This window comes from Corvus moneduloides, chromosome 3 (genome assembly GCF_009650955.1).
Source record: "Corvus moneduloides isolate bCorMon1 chromosome 3, bCorMon1.pri, whole genome shotgun sequence".
In the NCBI taxonomy this organism is placed as follows: Eukaryota; Metazoa; Chordata; class Aves; order Passeriformes; family Corvidae; genus Corvus; species Corvus moneduloides.
In genome coordinates, this window is record NC_045478.1 from 110,193,263 (window position 1) to 110,211,710 (window position 18,448).

Here is an 18,448-nt window from a genome sequence, read left to right on the forward strand (position 1 = left end):
CTCCTGCTCCAAGGCATTTGCAGCCCCGGTTCTGGCTCAGCTAGCTTCCCTCTACCAGGCTGCAGCCACCCTTACTGGCAGAAAGAAGAATTATCCTTCCTTTACCTGGCAGGAGCTGCTCCTGAGGCCTCAGTGCCCATATCTCCAAGGCAAAGGCTCACCGGCCTCGTGTACCCTGCCAGTAAGTTTTCCTTCCTCCACTTGGCGGCCTATTAACAAGATAATGAGAAGAAAGAAGTACAAGCCTGAAAAAAGCATCTCTGATGGGAGCATTTCAAAAGGCAGCCAGTTTCCAGAAGGCAAGAACTATTCTCCACATCAATTATCTACAGAGATGCAAAAAACTGGATGACAATGAGAAATTAGATAATAAAAGCTCTGATTTAACTCATTAAGTTATGGCTCCAGGTATGTGTAGTCCCAGTGCATGCCGAATTTTATTTATGCCTGCATTGCAACCACCTCTGGAGAGCACTGCTACAAGGCACAGAGCAACTGAGGAAGAAATTGAAGGTAATTTTGTTCTGCAGCTCAAGAAATGTGAGCCATTTCCACTGTCACAGCATGCAAGCAAACATCCACCTCCCTCTCAACGGAACCTCGAGCAATGTGACTGCACCCCCACAGCAGGATGATGGCCCAGGGCCCTCCCAGCATTGTAAATCTCTGCAGGTCATCGTCAATGTTGCAATGCAGGTTTCTGTCATCAGGGCTGAAGTAGGCAAAAGGGACATTTTATTTCTTACCAGGTGTTTTCTCTAAAATACAAGCCAACGACACCTCTAAATCTATATGGTTTCTCCTCCTCCAGCTTTTTAAATGAAAAGCAGGTATGCTTCTGTGGAGTTTCCAATTTTCCTCACTTTCACTGCGAGGAGAAAACGCATCAAGGTACTTGCGGGGGAAATCCTCATTCAAACACCGCCCCAGTATCGGCTGTTGTGGGAATTAACAACCAACAAACACATACAACCTCTGTCCCACAGGGAGGTAAGCCAAATTATCTTTATAGGCCATCTCCAGCAGCTTTGGCATACATAGCTATGTTGCATTTGTAGTTTAGATCAATTTGAGATGAAGCCTTTCTCTACGGCTTGTTATGCTGTAAACTGATGGTCTCCATCTCAACCAAATCCTGCCTGCAGCCAGCAGAGACATCCTACAGAACAATGAAGAAAACCTTGCTCAAACATCAAGGTCATCCAGGCTGCTTGGACACACCAGCAGGCAGAAGAGGTCCTCAGGAGACCCACTGCACACCCACTGCAGCATGCCCACACCCTTGCGAGCATGTCCCTGAGGGAAGGGCTTCCCCTTACGGTGCCTTCCAGCCTCCTAAGGGTTTAAACTCAGCCACTTAATCCCAGCTTTGTTACAGGTGTGACATAAACTGCTCTGTCCCAGATCCTGCTTTGCCTACAGCAGATTCCCACCACCCTGTTGGGTTAATGACACACTGCTCTTTCTGTGCTGGAAGTCATTAGTGCAGTGGTGTTGGGGAGATAACCGCTGCCAAATGAAGGCCCCTCCTCACAATAGCTGGTGCAAAGAGAACATCATTTTACTTCATTTTTAATGACCCAAATGCAAGCCTAAAGCTACCCGTGTTCAAATGCGTTAGCTGAGCTCACCAGTTCTCCTCTAATTAGTCCACGAGTCTAAGCTCAGAAAGAAATAAATGAATAAAAACTTCTACCACAAATTAAAGGGCGCCGTACCCAGCCAGGGCTGGAGGGCAGGCACTGCTCCCCACTCCCCATGGGTGCTGGGGGAGGTCACCATCACGTTGAGCTCTAGGTCCAAAACCGGCACGTGGCTTTGCCACTTCCACCTGCTCCCTCGCAGGATTTTCCATCTCAGAACTGGGGTGCTCGGAGCAGATCCTTACTTGCAAAGAGCTGTTGCACAAGTTGCCTGACAATAGATACCTTCCCAGCGCAGGGGCTTTCACAGAGAAGCTGAGGTGCTGAAGTGTTGTTGCTTCACCTTCTGTCACACTTGCTGTTAGCAGGGCTTCTCGAAACACTTGGCCCGAAATGCAACCCCCCTGCTTAAGTTTCCAGAGTCAATGAAGGAAAGTTTGGTTCAAAATGCAAAATGAATGTTCTGTGAAGCAATAAATAACTAAAAAAAAAAAAAAAAAAAAATCTGACAACCCCAAACTTCAATTGATTTCTTTAGACTTTGAAATTGGTTTATTCAGTTGCAGATTTCCTGAAGGTAAATCTTTCTTCCCTAAATAAAAATGCTCACACGGATCAGTACATTTTCCCTCATGTACACGAAAGGAATTTTAAACCTCTGCTCTAGCTGGGAGGGAAGGGATTAACACAATATTAAATATGGAGCTCTTCATGTTATCCCTTTTCTTTCCTCTCTCACATGCACTGCCTTGGCACCAAAATGCTGATGAATAGCAGGAAAACTCAGATCAATTTAGTTCTTCCTTTCCCAGACAAGTGATTTTTCTTGGCAAGGCTAGAAGTATTCTCTTTTCCTCATTGCTTTTACCTTTGATGCCTAGTGACAAGCCAGGGTTCTCCCTGCAAACACACTGAAGATGAAACTTGATAGCTTTTTCGAAGTACCTGTTGCAGACTTGAGCAGCACAACCTTGCTCTAAGGTTTGATGGGACAGGGGGGCTCTGAGGAGGACCCAAGCATTTTGCAGCTCTCAAGTGCTCAGCAGCAGCAAAGATGAAACATGCATACGAAACGTTGTGATTCTGGCCCTTCTTTCACTTTTTCCTTCCACTCCTTTTCCAATTATTCACATTTTACCTCAGCCCACCTCATCCCCACAGATGCAGTTCCCTGGTCATCCTTTCACCTACTCTTAATTGTTGAGGCACAGGCAGGTGCAGCCCTCAGGTGTATGTGCACCTTGAGGTATTTGCATCCCTTTTGGAGGCGGCCGCAGTTGCTGCCTGAGTGAGCCCATCTGCTCACACCCAGAGGAAAGGGCAGTGGTGTGGATTAGCTTCGTGGCTGAGCTGTGCAATAGCTGCAGGTGACAAATGAGCTGTGCCCATGAGGCAGAGCAGTGGCTGAGCAGTGCCAAACTCCCTTTGATGTATAGGATTAAGTGCCTGTTTTCTAAGCCCCGAGAGTCTGTGTTTTCCAGAAGGCCTCTGGTTTATACTGTGTGTGTGGTTAAGTAGGTTGCTGTGGCTCTCCCTTGTCACTGGTGCTGATGCTGCTCTTCTCCATTTCACACCAAAAACCCGAGAACCCAGCACAGTATCAGCATGCCTGGCCCTGAGATTACAGTGATTGGGGGTGGAAATCAGCCCCTCTTGTGTGTCACAACCACAGCCTCATTGTGCTCGTGCCCACAAAGGCAATGGATATCTCCTCTCCCAGGCTTCCTCCCAGCACTGCCAACCAAGCCTCTGGCCCTGCCTCACAGCTGGCAGCTAACAGCTTCCCAGCATCTCCCCTAAAAATGCACTCCTTCAGCAGGGTAATGAGCTCCCCAGGTTGAGTCTTTTACTGACTCCCCACAAATCACTGAGAGGACAGACTGCTGGTTTGGTTCATTAGCAAGTGTTTTGTAGAAATCTGTTTGTGTATTTGCAAGACACCAACATGCTCATTCATACTAATGCAGGAATGCTCGGATGGAGAAGCAACTTAAGCCTTCCACCCTTCCTTCCAGCTCTAGAGGACTGGCAATTGAGAGCAATTCTTCTCCCAAAGCATGGCAGCTTCTTCCCTGGCACACCAAGGACCAGACAGGGCACACTAGATATTAGTCAGCGTCTTTCTTAAGACCACAGCTCTTGGAGCCCTGGGATTCAACAAGAAATTTAATTTCCACATAAAACACAGTGAGTGAAGGATGCCCTGAAGTTTTAGCTCTTGGCACAGCAGAGGAAAACATCACCAGAAAGGCTCAGACAAATAAAATGAACCTCAGTGGCACTGGCATCACTTTGGGGTCTTGTAACATTTTAATCAGCTGTATCACCAGGGAAGGAAGCTGTTTGTGACAACATCACAGATGTGACTCATGGGCTTTGCACACTGAAAGGAGAAAGGTTCCTAGTGAGCAGAATGTGGGGCAAAGGCCAGGCAGAAGATTGCTAAGGAATCCTTGCTGTCTGACCATTCAGGACCACTCTGGCAGTCACAACTGCACCACCCAAGACTTTCACTGCTGGGACCAAAGCCCCTTTGCAGTGGGCAGCTCCAGCGAACCCCCAGGTGCCCAGCCTGGCTCCCACCACACACCACACTCACAAAGACAAGATTCCCTCACTGCCTCAGTCCCAGGTTTCCTGCAGCAGAGTCCCAGAAGTCTGGTTCTTTTAAGTAATTTAATCGACGAGCAGTCGCACTGTAACAGCTTGAGCTGATGCCTGCAGGGTCAGTGAAGGAATGAATCCCCGGCCTTCTGCACCCTTACAGTCTGTGCACCCGTTCCTCTCATCCTCTTTATGCCCCTTGCACCTGATATCTGTTTGGGGTCTTCTGCTTGTTTATCTGGGTTCTCTAGAGTCTCTAGGGGACTGGCCACCCCCAGCCAGTGCTGCAGGTCCCCCTGCCCTTTGTCAGACAAAGGGTTGGTGCCAGGTCATGGCCCCTTGCCCCAGGTTAGAACCATTTCCCCCACCCCAGGCACAACCTGCAGCTCCCACTGCAGCTGCTCAAGAGAGACCTGCACTAGGTGTGTTCCTCAACAAGAACAGGTGACAAGGATGCAGGAAAAGGAGCCCTAGCCTTTCACCTGTGCTTTTCAAAGTTACTGCCTTCAGGAGGTAGAAGCCCAATGGCATTTTATATCTACATAAATTAAAACAGGGACCACTTCCTTTGGCACCCAGGGCTGAACGAAAAGCCTTCCTTAAGGGTTTGAAGTTGCTGAGGAAGAGGAATTCTGGAAAACTTGAGGCTGGTTCTGCAGTTCTAATCTGTCAGATGATATGAATCTATCCAAGCTTTCCCTCATCGTGATTCTGCATTAACACCCAGCAGCAGCTATGGGATGAGAGCTGCTGCTGCAGTCCATGAAGCCTGCTGGCTCATCTGGCATGGTGCAACAGGGAATGTTTGAGCACAAAGCAGGCACTCTACAGGGGAAATCAAACTGCTCCCCTGGCTTGAAGAGGACAGGTGAAAGGATCAGAAGTCAGGGACTACACAGATGATGCAGCAAAGGAGCAGGGAGGGGAAGTAGCTGCTTTAGCGGCTAGAGGGAACTTGTAGGAAAATAACCTGATAAATATGCAGGGTTTGTGGAGCAAAGGGGAACACCGGCATGGTGCTCCCTGGAGACACTAGGACACCCCTGGCTAGCAGGCACAGGGAAGGAGATTTTTCTCCTGTGCGTTGGGAGAGAAGGGCACAGGTCTGTTTTTCAGACCAAGTATTTACAACCTTCTCTGACTTCCCCTACATTCTCAGGGTTACTTTTCCTTGCGCAGGTGCCTGCAATGGTCTTGCCTGGTTGCAGGTAAGAGCAGAGCAATCTCCCTTTCTGTTCCCAAGATGTGGGAACAGAAGAGTAGGAACCAGGAGAGGGAGTAGAACTCTCCTAGTAGAACTAGGAGAGGGAGAACATCATGCAGGAATAAGGAGGTGCTGGTCCAAGGGAATTTTCCTAGCTCTTCTCTTCAGGTGTGTTTCCCAGGTGAAGTTTGATAAGCATAGCCCCTAGCCTACTGCTGCCTTCAGATCTGTTCATTAGCACCTTTGTGAGGACTTTCCAGGACTGCCAGTTCCCAGGGGGCTGAGATACGGTGTTTTAATTGTATATAATTAACTACTGCTCCCTTATCTAGATTTCAAAGTTTACTGTTGAGGCTTCAGTACCAATGCTCTCTCCCTCTCTAATTAGCTTTCTTAATCTGTGCAGCCTTGCTTCTTCCCCCACGGGGACAGGGCTCTCCTGCAGGGAAGCTTGGATTGCATCTAATTACTACCAAAGGAGAGAGAAGGCAGCACTGCCCCTGCCCCAGGTATCCCTTGTGAGCAGGGAGCCCCGAGCGGGTTGCCACAGGGAAGCTGTGCAGATTCCATGGGTGTATTTGGCCTTTCTGCTCCATCTGTAGGTTGCTTTGCATGTTATCCCATCAAAGGTTGGTAGCAGGATGGGGACCATCTGACTGAAATGCAACTCACACGATGAACATTTCTGCTTGGCTAGCACATAGCAAGAGGAGACAAAGAGTTCCCAAGGCTTCATCTGACCCAAGGTGTATTAAAAGAGACAAAACACCTGATATCTTCAGTAAACTTCTGGGCAGTGCCTTCTAAGCTGTCTTTGCTGTTGACAGAGGCTACCCACTGCCCCAAGAGAGAGCACAAGGATGGTTACCCTCCTCTTGAATATCTTCAGGATGTCATCTGTCTCACTGATTGCAAGAGCACGATGTGAGCTCAGATTTGGCTGCCAGGTCATAATGACACCCCTGACTTGGTTGTTCCCCTCCCACTCGAATTTGTGTTTATGACTATTCTTACACAAGCACTTTACAGAGTCTTGCTTCTGTTCAGGCTAATTCACATCTCTGTAAGTCCCCATCCTACCTCTGATAGTCTTTCAGACTCTATTCACTTTCTACTTGCAAGTTTAAACACAGATTTTCTCTTTCCCATGCCCAACAAGCTCCATTCCAGGAAGAGCACCTATTGAACACCTTTTCACCCCCATCCAGTGACACATTTCTCTTTCCAGACAGATTAGACCCCATCACCCCAGTGGCCCATTTAGCCAGGGCTTGCTTATGACAGTGCTAAACAAGACAACATTAAAAGCCCTTCTGAAGCTCAGTGATATGACAACACTGCTTCTCCCTTACCCAAAAGGCTGGCATAAAAGGAAATTAGGTTGGCTTGATAAGATTTGTTCTTGACAAATATATGCTGGCTGTTATTCCTCTCCTTGTTATCTTTGAGGTACTTACAAATAACGTGTTGATTTATTCCAGGCTCTTTTAGGTACAAAAGCAGACCTAATCTGGCTGAGCTGCTTTTGAAGGCAGCTTCTGAGCTTGCTGCACATGTCACCTATTGCCCAGGAAACCTTCCAGAGGGAGTGCTAAGAGCCCCTCATGCACTGCCCTTAGAGCACAAGGCTAGATTTCTGTATGCTTTCTGGTCTGAGGACAGGCAGGCTGCGTCACCTCTGTCCTACACCTGCAGGCCTCATGTACATCCACAGAGGGACCCGCTTCTCGGTAGAATCTGTTGTTCAGCTCCCTTCCCCTTCTTCCTCTGCATTGCTAAGGTGTGAATGTCCAGAATATCTCCTTTCCATCTAATTCTTGTCCAGTTCATGCTCGGCCTGATTCTGATCCAACCCTCCCACACTTCTCTGTTACAATCCTCCCTACTAAACTGACCCATTTTCAGATTTTTGTATGAGTCTTTCTGAGTTCCAGGTCACCAGAGAGCTCATGAGTCAGGTAAATCTCCTGCTACACTTCCCTCCTTATTCCCAGGATGATTTGTGCCTGGGACATTGATACTGACTATGTTTACCTAATTTTTACCCTGTGTAGGGGTGATACCTTATTCCCCATAGGTCCTGTCACATACCCAATCACTAAGGAGGAAGACAAATTTCAATAACCAAACGTAAAGTATGAATGGAAATCTACTGAATCAAGCAAATACTTGGCTCCTGTGCAGACTCTGGTGCCAGGTAAAGCCTGCTCCCTACCTGCCTGAGCCAAAGTAACAGGTTTTGTTTCAGATCAAGCCTCCTGTTCTCAATGAAACCAGGGCGTCCCTCCCCTGCTCGCTGCAGCTCGATTCATTTCAGACTCCCTGCAGAACTGGCTTTTTTTCTGCCTTATACACTGTGACAGGACTGTGAATTTCTGTGAGAGCTGTGCAGTGTGAGGACAGCAGAGCCTGGGCTGCACAGTGGCATTGCCTGGGGTTGAGGGAGGGCTGTGGCTCCTCCACAGAGCTCCTTGGAGCACAATGTCCACAGTCTCCAAACAGGAGTGTTGCCTGCCCTTATCCAAAGGCATGCCAGGATAAGTCATCTGTCACAACACTGGTGCTCAGGATGCATGAGGGAGGTTTTGGGGCAGAGGATGGCAGAGCCACGGCCACATGAGCGGCACAGAGAGGGGAGGGCAAGCACCAGGGAGAAGAGCAGGCAGGGGGGTTGCTGAGAGCCAGCCTGGGCAGTTTTGGGGGCTGCTGAGCATGCTCATGGATCCATAGATTTCTACTCCAAATTGATTGTGAAAACACACATATAACTGTTCTGTTCTTTAGGATCATGTGTACTGATAGATTAATCCAGGAGCATGCAAGCATGTCTCAAAATGAGCTTCTTAGTAGGAAGCAAGCAACCAAGTTTGGAAAAGAACGCTGAGCAAATCAATCCTTTTTTGTTTTCATGTCCTTCTTATGTCCCAGCCAGCGAGACAACAGCTTTGCCACCTGGTGACAGTGCATCTGGCCCTTGGGACAAGGGTCTCTGCAGGGTGTACTGGGCTTGTGGTTGAATCAGAGCCATATTGCATGACCCCAAAATAGCACAGTGTGTGACTACCACACACCAGTGTTTTAACAGGAGCAAATAACCAGAGGAATCACTCAAGCCCTCCAAAGAAGCTTCCTGATGATGCCATAAAATTTACACCATCCCTTGAAAAACTCCAAAGGTAGCATGTCTGCACTGGACTCCACTCAGCTGGGCCCTATCCCTGTCCCCAGCCACCTGCACTGAGGGGACCTTTCCCCGGAAAGGACTTTGCTCGGAAGGGGCAGACATATGCCATCAGTTCTGTCTCTCTCCTTCCAGCGTCCAGTTCACAGGGATCCAGCCATGCCCCCATTCTTTGTTATTGCTTTGTTTCTCACTGCCAGACACACTTGATTGTTACTTTGATTGTGTAGGAAGCAGTCCAGACATTATGGAAATGGAACCATATAGGGACTGGGCAGAGGAGGCTCATGCTGGTCACCCTCTTACTTACACAGCAGTGGGAATATTTTCTTTCTTACACAAAGATATTTTTAAAACAGAGAACGCTGTTACTATTTGTTGTCACCCAGGATCCAGCATTGCCATTCTTGGAAACCAGCACAGTGCCTCTAATGTCATTGTCAGAAACTGTATTAGTAGAGTTTTTGATATCTCCCAAGATGTCCTCAGGCTAACTGGCATTTATGGCTTGGAGAGGACTGACCTTAACTCCAGCCATGCTCAAGACTGCAAAGAGGAGGACATACCCAGTGGTACCGGTGCAGCAAGGCCATGCACACACCATGGCAAACACTGTAGCTGTGAAAGGCTGTTAACCAAAACTCCTCATCTAAGAGTACTGGAAAAGCACAGGTGGCTCAGCAAGACCAGACTGTGAAGGTTAAGCTAAAACAGTTACCCTGTGGTGCTGGAGAACAGGGGAAGGAGCAGAGACGAGGGATGGGATAGGACAGGTGACTTTTCCCTTGCATGGCAGTAATGTAATGTCCTTGCTAGTGGACACATGATTTTGTCCCTGGTGTGAGCAGGGCCAGTGGAGACACGCAGAAGCCAGATCCAGACGTGGAAGACTGTGCATCTGACAAGGGCAGGGCAGCATCACATCTCCCTGTGAGCTAAGAGCTGGCTGATCACACTCATTCCCCTGCAGCATGCAGAATGATGCCTCCAGGCTCAGCCTCTCCCTCTGAGGAGGGTCTGCTTCTGACTCAGTCTGCCAGGTCCAGCTTCTCCTCTCTGTTTGGCTTCGGATGGCAGCAGATGTTTCTCTGCCCGTCTGTACAGATGCTTGAATGCTGGCTGTGGTCAGCTGTCTGCTTTTTGTTCTGTCACTCTCATTTTGAGCCCACAAATTCAGCCCTGCTGCTGAAAGAATACTGAGTGCCATCCACTGAGTTCAAACCCAAGGGCAATGTGTCAGAGGAGAGGAGTCTGCTCCCAAGGCAAATGCACAACTTGAACTCCAATTGCATTGGGATCCTGTTTACTCATGAATTACCTCTCCCTGCTCAAGGATTTGTCACAGCCATGGATCCTATGTGCACAGCTGGGAGAGGGATGGATGCCTGTTGTGTTGGAAAAACCTGCTGGTGCCAATGCTGCTCCCAGCAGTGCTGAAGCACATGCCAGGGAAAGAAGGGTCTGCAAACAGGGATAGGACTTCTTCTACTCCCTGTTCTTGCCTCCCCATCAGGGAGCTGTAGAGCAGTGCTTCACTCCGAGGTAACTTTCCCATGCCAACAAGCTTTGCTAGGGTTGTTTTAATTTCTTAAAACAAGCCTAGTTCCTGCATTTTGTGAACCACTACAATGCATTTAATAGGTAGCCTTTTCATAAAGGAGCACAGCAGATGTGTACACAGGCCCTGACGAAGCTAATAACTACCTCTCAATGGCTTTCAGGGAGTTATTACATATTTAAGATCCAAGCTCCCTTAATCAACCACAGAGATGCAGCTGGCAGCAGTAAATTGCCAACAACAGTTCATTACAAATAAGGAAACATTGGTTTTTCAAGGACAAAAACTGTGTCAGTTCTTCAGCTAACTCTTGTCCTCACCCTTCTCCCCCTGCCACTCACCCCCAGTGATGTGCTGGCACAACTTCTTCGTCCAATAACACGACTTCACTGCCTAATCCCCTCCACAGGGGACATCATGCAATCAAGTGCCTGGATTTCCTGACTTATTTGGGCAAACGGCACAGTCTGCATCCCATGCTCACCCTGCCGGAGGAAGCCGTGGGCAGGACGTGTCCCACACCACCACGATGACCTGCCACAGGAGCACCCTCAGTGGCTTCACCCTGGGGAGCACATGAAGCCGTGGGACACTTGGAGACACAGCTGCGAGTTTGCCCTTCAGGGGCTTGAGACCTGATGTGGCATTGGGAATGAGGTTTTCAGGACCTGCCACATCCTGGGCACAGCACGAAGGGGAAGGTCTGTGGACACCACGGGGCCTTATTCCCCTGCTGTCTCCCAACAGAGACCTGGTTGACCATGCAGCTGAGGCAAGAGCACAGCAGTTTAAGAGAGATGCCCATGCCTGGGAGATATTAAGGCTGATACTTTAAGAGCGTTCAGGAAAGACTAAACACTGTTTGAAGGAAGAGGAGAAAAAGAAAAGACAGCTGACCCTGTTAGAGCCGTATCTTCCCCTCCGAAGAGGGGACAACCAGCTTTTGGCCTTCAGGAACCAAAGAAATTGTACATTTCAGGCCCAGAGAACTTCTCCTCCTCAAAAGGGAAACAGGCCCCATCTGTGCCCCAGTGTGGTGCAACACACCTGCTCAGACCCCTGCTGTGGGCCACAGCCAGGGCCACCTCCTGTAAGATGGATCTGTACTGGATGGACCAGGAACACCAGGTGCTTCTGCCAAGGATCCAAGCCCTAGATCCAGCTGGCCATATCTGTACTGCCTGCAAATCCCACTGGGCCAGGCAAGACTTCCAGTGGTGAGGGGAGAATACTCTGTAAACCCCACACTGGGCTCTGGAAGCAGGCCAAACAAGAGTTTAATCTTTGTTTGGTCTACTTTGATATCTCACACTGTGCTGCCAGACTTTAACCCTGTGCAAGCTGGGGCTGTTGTGTCAGGGGATGCACACTGGCCCAGCTGAACAAAGTGGGACCACAAAGAAGAAGACAATGTGCTCAACAATGAAACCTGAAAAGCGGAATGTTTGTTTGCTTCCCTTCCAGCCTGGTTTACTCTCTGCCACATCAGAAGACATCCTCCTCTTCAACTGCATCCTACTGCAACGCTGCTCAAGCTTGGAGGCTTTACTTTTTTTCTCTGAAGCTGCAGGCCACAGATGAAAAACTGAGATAGAGGGGTTCCAGGGCTGAGTCAGGATATTATTTCTACTGTTTCTTTAGAAATACCTGACCCAACTTCTTTTTGGAAAAGAACTTAAAAAAGCAGTATCACTTGGTTCCCCTCCTGCCACAATCTATATTTATTGACATTGACATTTTTAAAGGGCTTTTGGGAGGGAGCCTATGTGGTTTCTGGGGACAGTTCCCCAGAAAAATCAGAGGATGTAGCTGATGTTTGTGTCTTTTTTAGTATTCAGCTCCTAAATTTATGCTTACAGAGAAATGCCAAAACTGACTTGCACAAGTCAAATTCAGTGGGCAAAGAGTGTCATTTCCTAAAACTGCAGCAGACATGTTTTATAAAAACAACTAAACTGTACATTATGGACAGCAAGATCATTTGACATAAGGTTTTCCAGGCTTTTACAGGTGTGACTGCATAGGTGAAATATGAGTTTAACTGGTTGTCCATATAACTGTATGTATCATCTTCCTCACTGACACTAATGCAGCAAAACCTTTTCTTTTGGGGTGCGTGTGCAGACATCTGGAGCACAGATTGTAGCAGATCTCCAGTTGCAATGTTATCCCTAGAAAACCTGTGTTTTTTGAACATGAAAGAACACGCTCTTTTCATATGGCTTTGCAGTCACATCTGGAAGAGATGCTCCTCCTGATGTTTCAAGACAGAAAGGAGAAGAGCTGATGGGGTATCAGCCGAGGCAACGATTGCTTCCTCCTCTAATATAAGAAGCTGGACTTCTTTTGAATTATTTAGCATTCAGTCAGGAGATAAAAATACACTGGCTGCATGAACCAGTGACCTCTTCTATGATCACAATAGCTGTAGTAGACGGGAGGGCAGGAGGAGCCTACAACTGCACATCTTCTCCATGTTCTCATACAGAAAGCTTTAATCATTAATGGAGGTGCAAGACAAGGCTGGAGTCACCCTGTTGAGGGTGGGCCCAGAGGGAAGGCTCTCTTACACTTTAAATCACAGCACCTACCCCGATGTCTCAGAGCCCCAGGTACCTGTGCAGCATCACTGAGACTGACCTTGCTGAGACCCCAGTCAGACAACTTTCTCACGCAGCTTGGAACAGTAAGTTATGCAAACCCCATTTAAAAGCTGTTCCTTTCACTTGCTAACACGCATCCATTGAACACACAGGCTGTGCTACAGGAACAAGGAGCAGAAAAGCACCACTCCAAGAAGCAGTGCTGGGATAAAATGTTCCACAGAAGGACCAACATCATCTCCATCACACATCTCTTTTGGAAGCATCAGAACGAGATGTTTGTTTAAATGCACAGGAGCAGCACAGCTTCAGCAGTTAAACTCTTTATTTTGTGTACTCTGGGAAGGGGGGACATCAACAGATTGCAAAACGGGAAAGTCTCTCTGGACACTGCAAACAAACAACGTTACGTAATTAGGCCTTTTGGGAACCAAAGGAAGGTCTCCAGAAGATCAGGGCCCTCCCAGCGCTTTCTAATTTTACTGGGACTTACCAGCAAGCCAGCCCTCTAATAATAGAGGCTTGTGCATGCTTTTCTTTCATTTTCCTGTCTCCCTGTACTGCCCTACCTTTGCTATTACTGCCCCAGAAAAACACATCTTACTCACTTTTATCAAGCTGATTCATACAGACTTGAATGGCAGAACTGAAGAGGCACTAAAGACCTTTAGAAAGGGCAGCAAAGACATCTCTTGGCCATCAGAGCATGGGAAAACCTGAAATTTTAGAACTTTATTGAATCCAGTGTGCTAGGGAATTGCACCATTCTACATAACTGTGGCTTAGCTGAAGTACAGCACTATCAAGCAATGACAGAGCAAAAAGTCTTTAGCTCCATATTCCACATATTGTGCTAGTATATCTTCTTTACTGGAGCAAATTCTTCCAAGGGGGGATGCCTGTCAGCAGCAGCTCAGCATTGGGATCACTCTGCCTCTGCGCTGCAGCGTTGTTCCAAACTTGCGCCCAGGCAAAACACGGACCTGCAGGAAATCTTCTGCCAGTCAGATTGTACCATGCTGAACATGGTCTGTAGCAGCTAAGTTTTAGATTAATGCCTACTGCCTTTCAGGCACATGAATAGATTGGAATAGTACATCAGTTTCATTCTGTGCATGTCCTCTCCCAGCTGACATGAGAAAGCCCCTTGGTCAACATCTGTCCCTGCAGTCACCACCTCCTTACATCCATGCCCCAGACCCTCATCTGTGCCAGGCTGTGGACACTTCTGAGGTACCATCACTCACTGCGATTCCTGGGAGAGACAGTTTAAAGACAATAGAGATACAATGGCATCTGCACAGAAAAAGCACGCTCAGGTTTCTAAGGAAGCTGCTTTCCCCTGTTTCTTGCTTGCTGTGCACATTCTGGCAGCCGGTAAGAAGAGGAAGGAGGAGGCTTGCAGCCCTGGTGAGGGCACAGCAGCACAGATCCCACAGGATGTGGCCAGCCTGCTTCCAGCACACCCCTTGGTTACTGGGCTGTTGGCAAAAGTCAGCCGTGAACAGCTCAGAGGAAGGAAGGCCACCACCAGAGGCAGCAGGCACAGCAGTGCCAGCGACAACACCTCGCCTCCTCACAGCCTGAGCACCAAGAAGCAGCACAGACACCGGTCTTGGATGAAGGACAGCACAGAGATCCTGGCCACAGTGATGGATCCAAGACAAGGGGTAATCCAAGCCCTTCTGAACACCGCTCCAGAGCCTGTGGCCCTGTGTTTGGCCTGCCATGTAAACATGTCACATCCCATGGGAGCTGGGAACAAACGTCAAAGTCTAACTGCCACTAGCCCAGTTTTGCTAGTGCTGAGTGACCTGGATAAAAAGCAAAGAGCCTTTGGGCGATATCCTTATAGCCTAGTTCATTGCATCTCTGCAGGAAACTCCCTGCTTCTCCCAAAATGATAAAAAAAAAATTCAAATAACTGCATTCCTCTCTATAACATCTATCATTCAGGAGTCAGGAACCATGTGCTCTTGAGCGTTGTGTGAGCAACATGCATGTTGTGGCCTCCAGATTGCTAGAGCTGTGAAGTTTTTGCTCAGTTTTTCCTGGGAAGTCAAAATCCCAACTGGCATAAATTCTGCCTGAGAGCTACAAAATCACCTTCCCCACCTCATCTACTTCAAGAAGTTTTATGAAGAAGTTTCATTCTCCCTGTGCACACGCAGCAGATCCAGGTGACAGACAGAACACAAGGGCCACTCTGGGCACTCGCCATGGTTTGTCTCAGCTCCTAGGAGACCAGTAGTACAATATATAACACCCAAGCCGAAACTTAGCTCTCCCTTGACACAGCAGTGCCCTTTATCAGTTACTTCTTTCAGTTCTCTGCAGTGTTTTTGTGCTACAGAACTTAGTGCCTGTTGGCTGCAAACACAGAATTCACTGTAGGAAGAGCCTCAGGCTGGAACAACACAGCTCCCAACCCTTACTCCTCCCAGAGCACCAGCTGGGCAAGGAAATGTCTTCATGACATACCCAAGGATAGATGTTTTCTACCATGATTTACTGAGCAAATTTATGTTCTCCACATAATGTAATAAGGCTACAGCACTAATAACTTCTCCACCATCCAAAGAGCAACACTCAGGAGCCTCCAACAGCTTTCAGCCTCATTTTTTACTTGCAAGCAGTGAATGAATGTGGCTGCAGTTGCATCCTAACCATGAGGCTTCCCTGCACGACAACACTTTTTCAAGACGTGTATTGGGCAGTGACTCAGGCGTGCAACCTTTAGAACAGGAGGAGGTGAAGCAACCTTCACCAAAGCCCTGAGCAGAGCATCACAAGTGACCCAGTACTGGCTGATCTGAGCCCCAACAGGAAAGAGGAAGCAGGTACCACAATTCACACATTCAGTTAAGGCCTTTGCAGGACACGCCCTCATGCCTGTGTGGTCACAGCCACTTGGGTTTTGTTCTCTGCTCCACTGCAGAGCTGAGGCTGTAGAGACCTGCTCAGTGCATGAGTACGGCTCCTAGATCAGTTCCACCTCCCTGCTGCTGGAAGGCTGGAGTGCCCCTGACCAGACATCGCTCACCAGTCTGCTGGCAAGGCAGGGACGCAGCGTTTCAGGCTCCCCAAAGCACCTAAGGCCATTAATGGCTTATTGCAATACACTGGCACCCAAACACCTCCAGTGCAGCTCTGGGAGCTAACTGCATTTCGTCTCAGGAGAAACAGAGACTGTAAGAAACAAATAAAACCTTGACTTACACTATCTCATCATTCTGGAACTCCAGCTCCCCGCAGGTGTCTTCAAAGTCCTCTCCTCCACCTTTGGCCGTGCCTTCAATGGTTTTGTAGGGCACAATAACATTTCCTCGCGCTCCAGAGGTTCGCAACACTTTCACTTCCATGGTTCCTACACTTTCACTGATGTGTGTTACTGGCTCCTCGAAGGTGAAGATGCCGGCATGGTCATCGTCAAAAATGGTGACGGTGGCAGTAGATGGTGATCCCAAGCAGGCGAGTGTTGAGACACGACTGGCCTCAAGAACACCCTCATCTGAGGCCTCGGTGCTCACTCGGACGTTGCTGAGATGGACCAGGAAGTTCTCATCCTCCTCAAATATGTCATCATCGATTATGCCAACACGGATTTCCTTCTGGGTCTCTCCAGGCTTGAAGACCACTGTCCCTTCAGTGAACTCGTAGTCAGAGCCAGCATTGGCTGTCCCGTCCTCTGTCCGGAAGTCGACATACACTGTGTTGGTCAGGTCTCCTCCCCGGCGGACGATGGTCAGGGCCACGGTGCCACAGTTCTCCAAGCACTGGTAGGTGCCCTGCTCAAAGTAGAGTTTGCTGACGGGATCATTTTCGGTCACCTCGCTGTTGACCTCGTGCATGCTGACGGCTTTGCGGGCCTGGTCTGCAGCATGTCTCTTCAGGATGTTGCCCGCGCCGGTCATGAGCCGAGTGGCCTGGATGCGGTAAAAAGCCCTGCTCTTCTGCTGCTGGCTCAGGACCTGGTAGTTGGCCAACTCTATGAGCTGTTCAACTTCCTTGTCTGGGTGCTTTTGTTTCAGCTCCTTCAGGATCCGAGCCATTTCCCTCCTGGCTTCCTCGTCATCCTGGTCTTTCTCGTCCACCTCCAACACTAGTGTCCCATCCAAAAAGTTCTCCACATGAGAATTAGCAACCTTTCCATCCATCTCGATGTCAGCCTTGGAAGAGGGCCGGTCACCCTCATGCTCGATGATCATCCCTCTCTGCTTGCCAGCTCGGTATTTCTTGTAGACGTACTTGTAAAATAAAAGCCTCCTGTCAGCTATCCAGGCAAACACCACACAGATGGGGAAGAAGAAGAAGGTGAGCAAACCTTCCCAAACCTCCACAATCCCAGGAGAAGACACAGATAAAATAATGTAAAGCCAAGTGTAGGCAAAGATGCTCCAGGCTGCTGTGACAAAAAACACTCGCAAGTGCTTGATCTTCCTTATCTCTCCATCTGGCACCACGTACACACAGATTGCAATGATGACAAACATGTTAAAGGCAGCACTCCCCACGATCGTGCTTGGCCCCAAGTCCCCCGCCGTGAAGCCATGGCCGCACACCTCAATAACAGACAGGAGGATCTCCGGAGCAGACGAGCCCAAGGCCATCAGCGTGAGGTTGGAAACAGTCTCGTTCCAGATCCTCACAGTGGTTTTGCTGGTCTCGCCATTGGGCTTCTTGATGGTTATTTCCCGCTCTTGGGATGTAATGACTTCGATGGAGGACATGAAGCGGTCAGCTATGATGGATACTCCCAGGAACATGTACACCATTGCTACAAAATACACCGTTGCCCGGGCGATTTTGTCCCCAAACGAGGGGTCCTGGGGTTCCCATATTGGTAAAATCACACCCTTTTTGCAGATGTAGGAGCCAGCGCACTCCTCGGTGTCGTTCGCGGGCAGTTCACTGGGGCTTTCCGCGTGTGTGCCCCCTGCATGGAAGAGCAGCACCAGGACAAGGCTCAGCAGAGGGAAGCTCACTGGGAAGGTGCGTGCATGAGTTACCCGTGACATGGCCACTTCCACCAGGCAGGTCCCAAACATCCTCAACCTGAAGAGGCAAAAAGCAAAGATGCATTAAGTGAGGCAAACCAGAGAGAACAGATGTTCCTCTCCAAAGATATGATCGAGTAATCCTGTTACTCAAGAAGATCCAGCTGATGAGCCCATTTTGTTATGATTGGTGATGTTTTCCATGTAGAAATCCTCTAGTTCAGTCATCTGAATCAGGATGGATTCAGATGGTACCAGTAAGCTAGCACCTGCCCCCTTTAGCTACCATGATGTTTCTTTCTCTTTGTTGAAAACCTATTTGTTCAATTGCATTTTCTTGTTCCTCTAATCTAATTAAAGCCCATCATTCTGCTTCACAGCTGGCAGAAGTGTTTCTCATTTCAAAATTACAGTGCACTCACTCACTGGAATTCAGGGTAAGAGCAGGAGAGGACAGGGAAATCTGCTATCCCCTCATGAAGTTTAAAAAATATTTTTATACTTGCCATTTTAAATCACTGTAGGCTACGTGTTTCACAGCCTTTCCTTGCTCACAGTCCTCCCAAGCATCTAATCCACATCAGAAATCCGCACAAAGTGAGCCCTGGCAAAACCTTACTCTTAACAGTAACTTGGTCATAAGGTGCACCAGAAGGGC

At 48.6% G+C, this 18,448-nt stretch overlaps 1 protein-coding gene across 10 annotated transcripts in view; it reads right to left on the bottom strand.

Moving 5' to 3' along the window:
• SLC8A1 (solute carrier family 8 member A1) overlaps positions 1 to 18,448 on the bottom strand; it is a 138,006-nt gene that overhangs the window by 93,964 nt on the left and 25,594 nt on the right. For all 10 annotated transcript variants that reach the window (XM_032103452.1, XM_032103460.1, XM_032103459.1 and 7 more), the window contains one exon: positions 16,013 to 17,848. In XM_032103452.1, coding sequence (XP_031959343.1) covers positions 16,013 to 17,841 — 1,829 coding nt within the window. In that variant the 5' untranslated portion in view covers positions 17,842 to 17,848. The remainder of the gene's footprint in view (positions 1 to 16,012; positions 17,849 to 18,448) is intronic.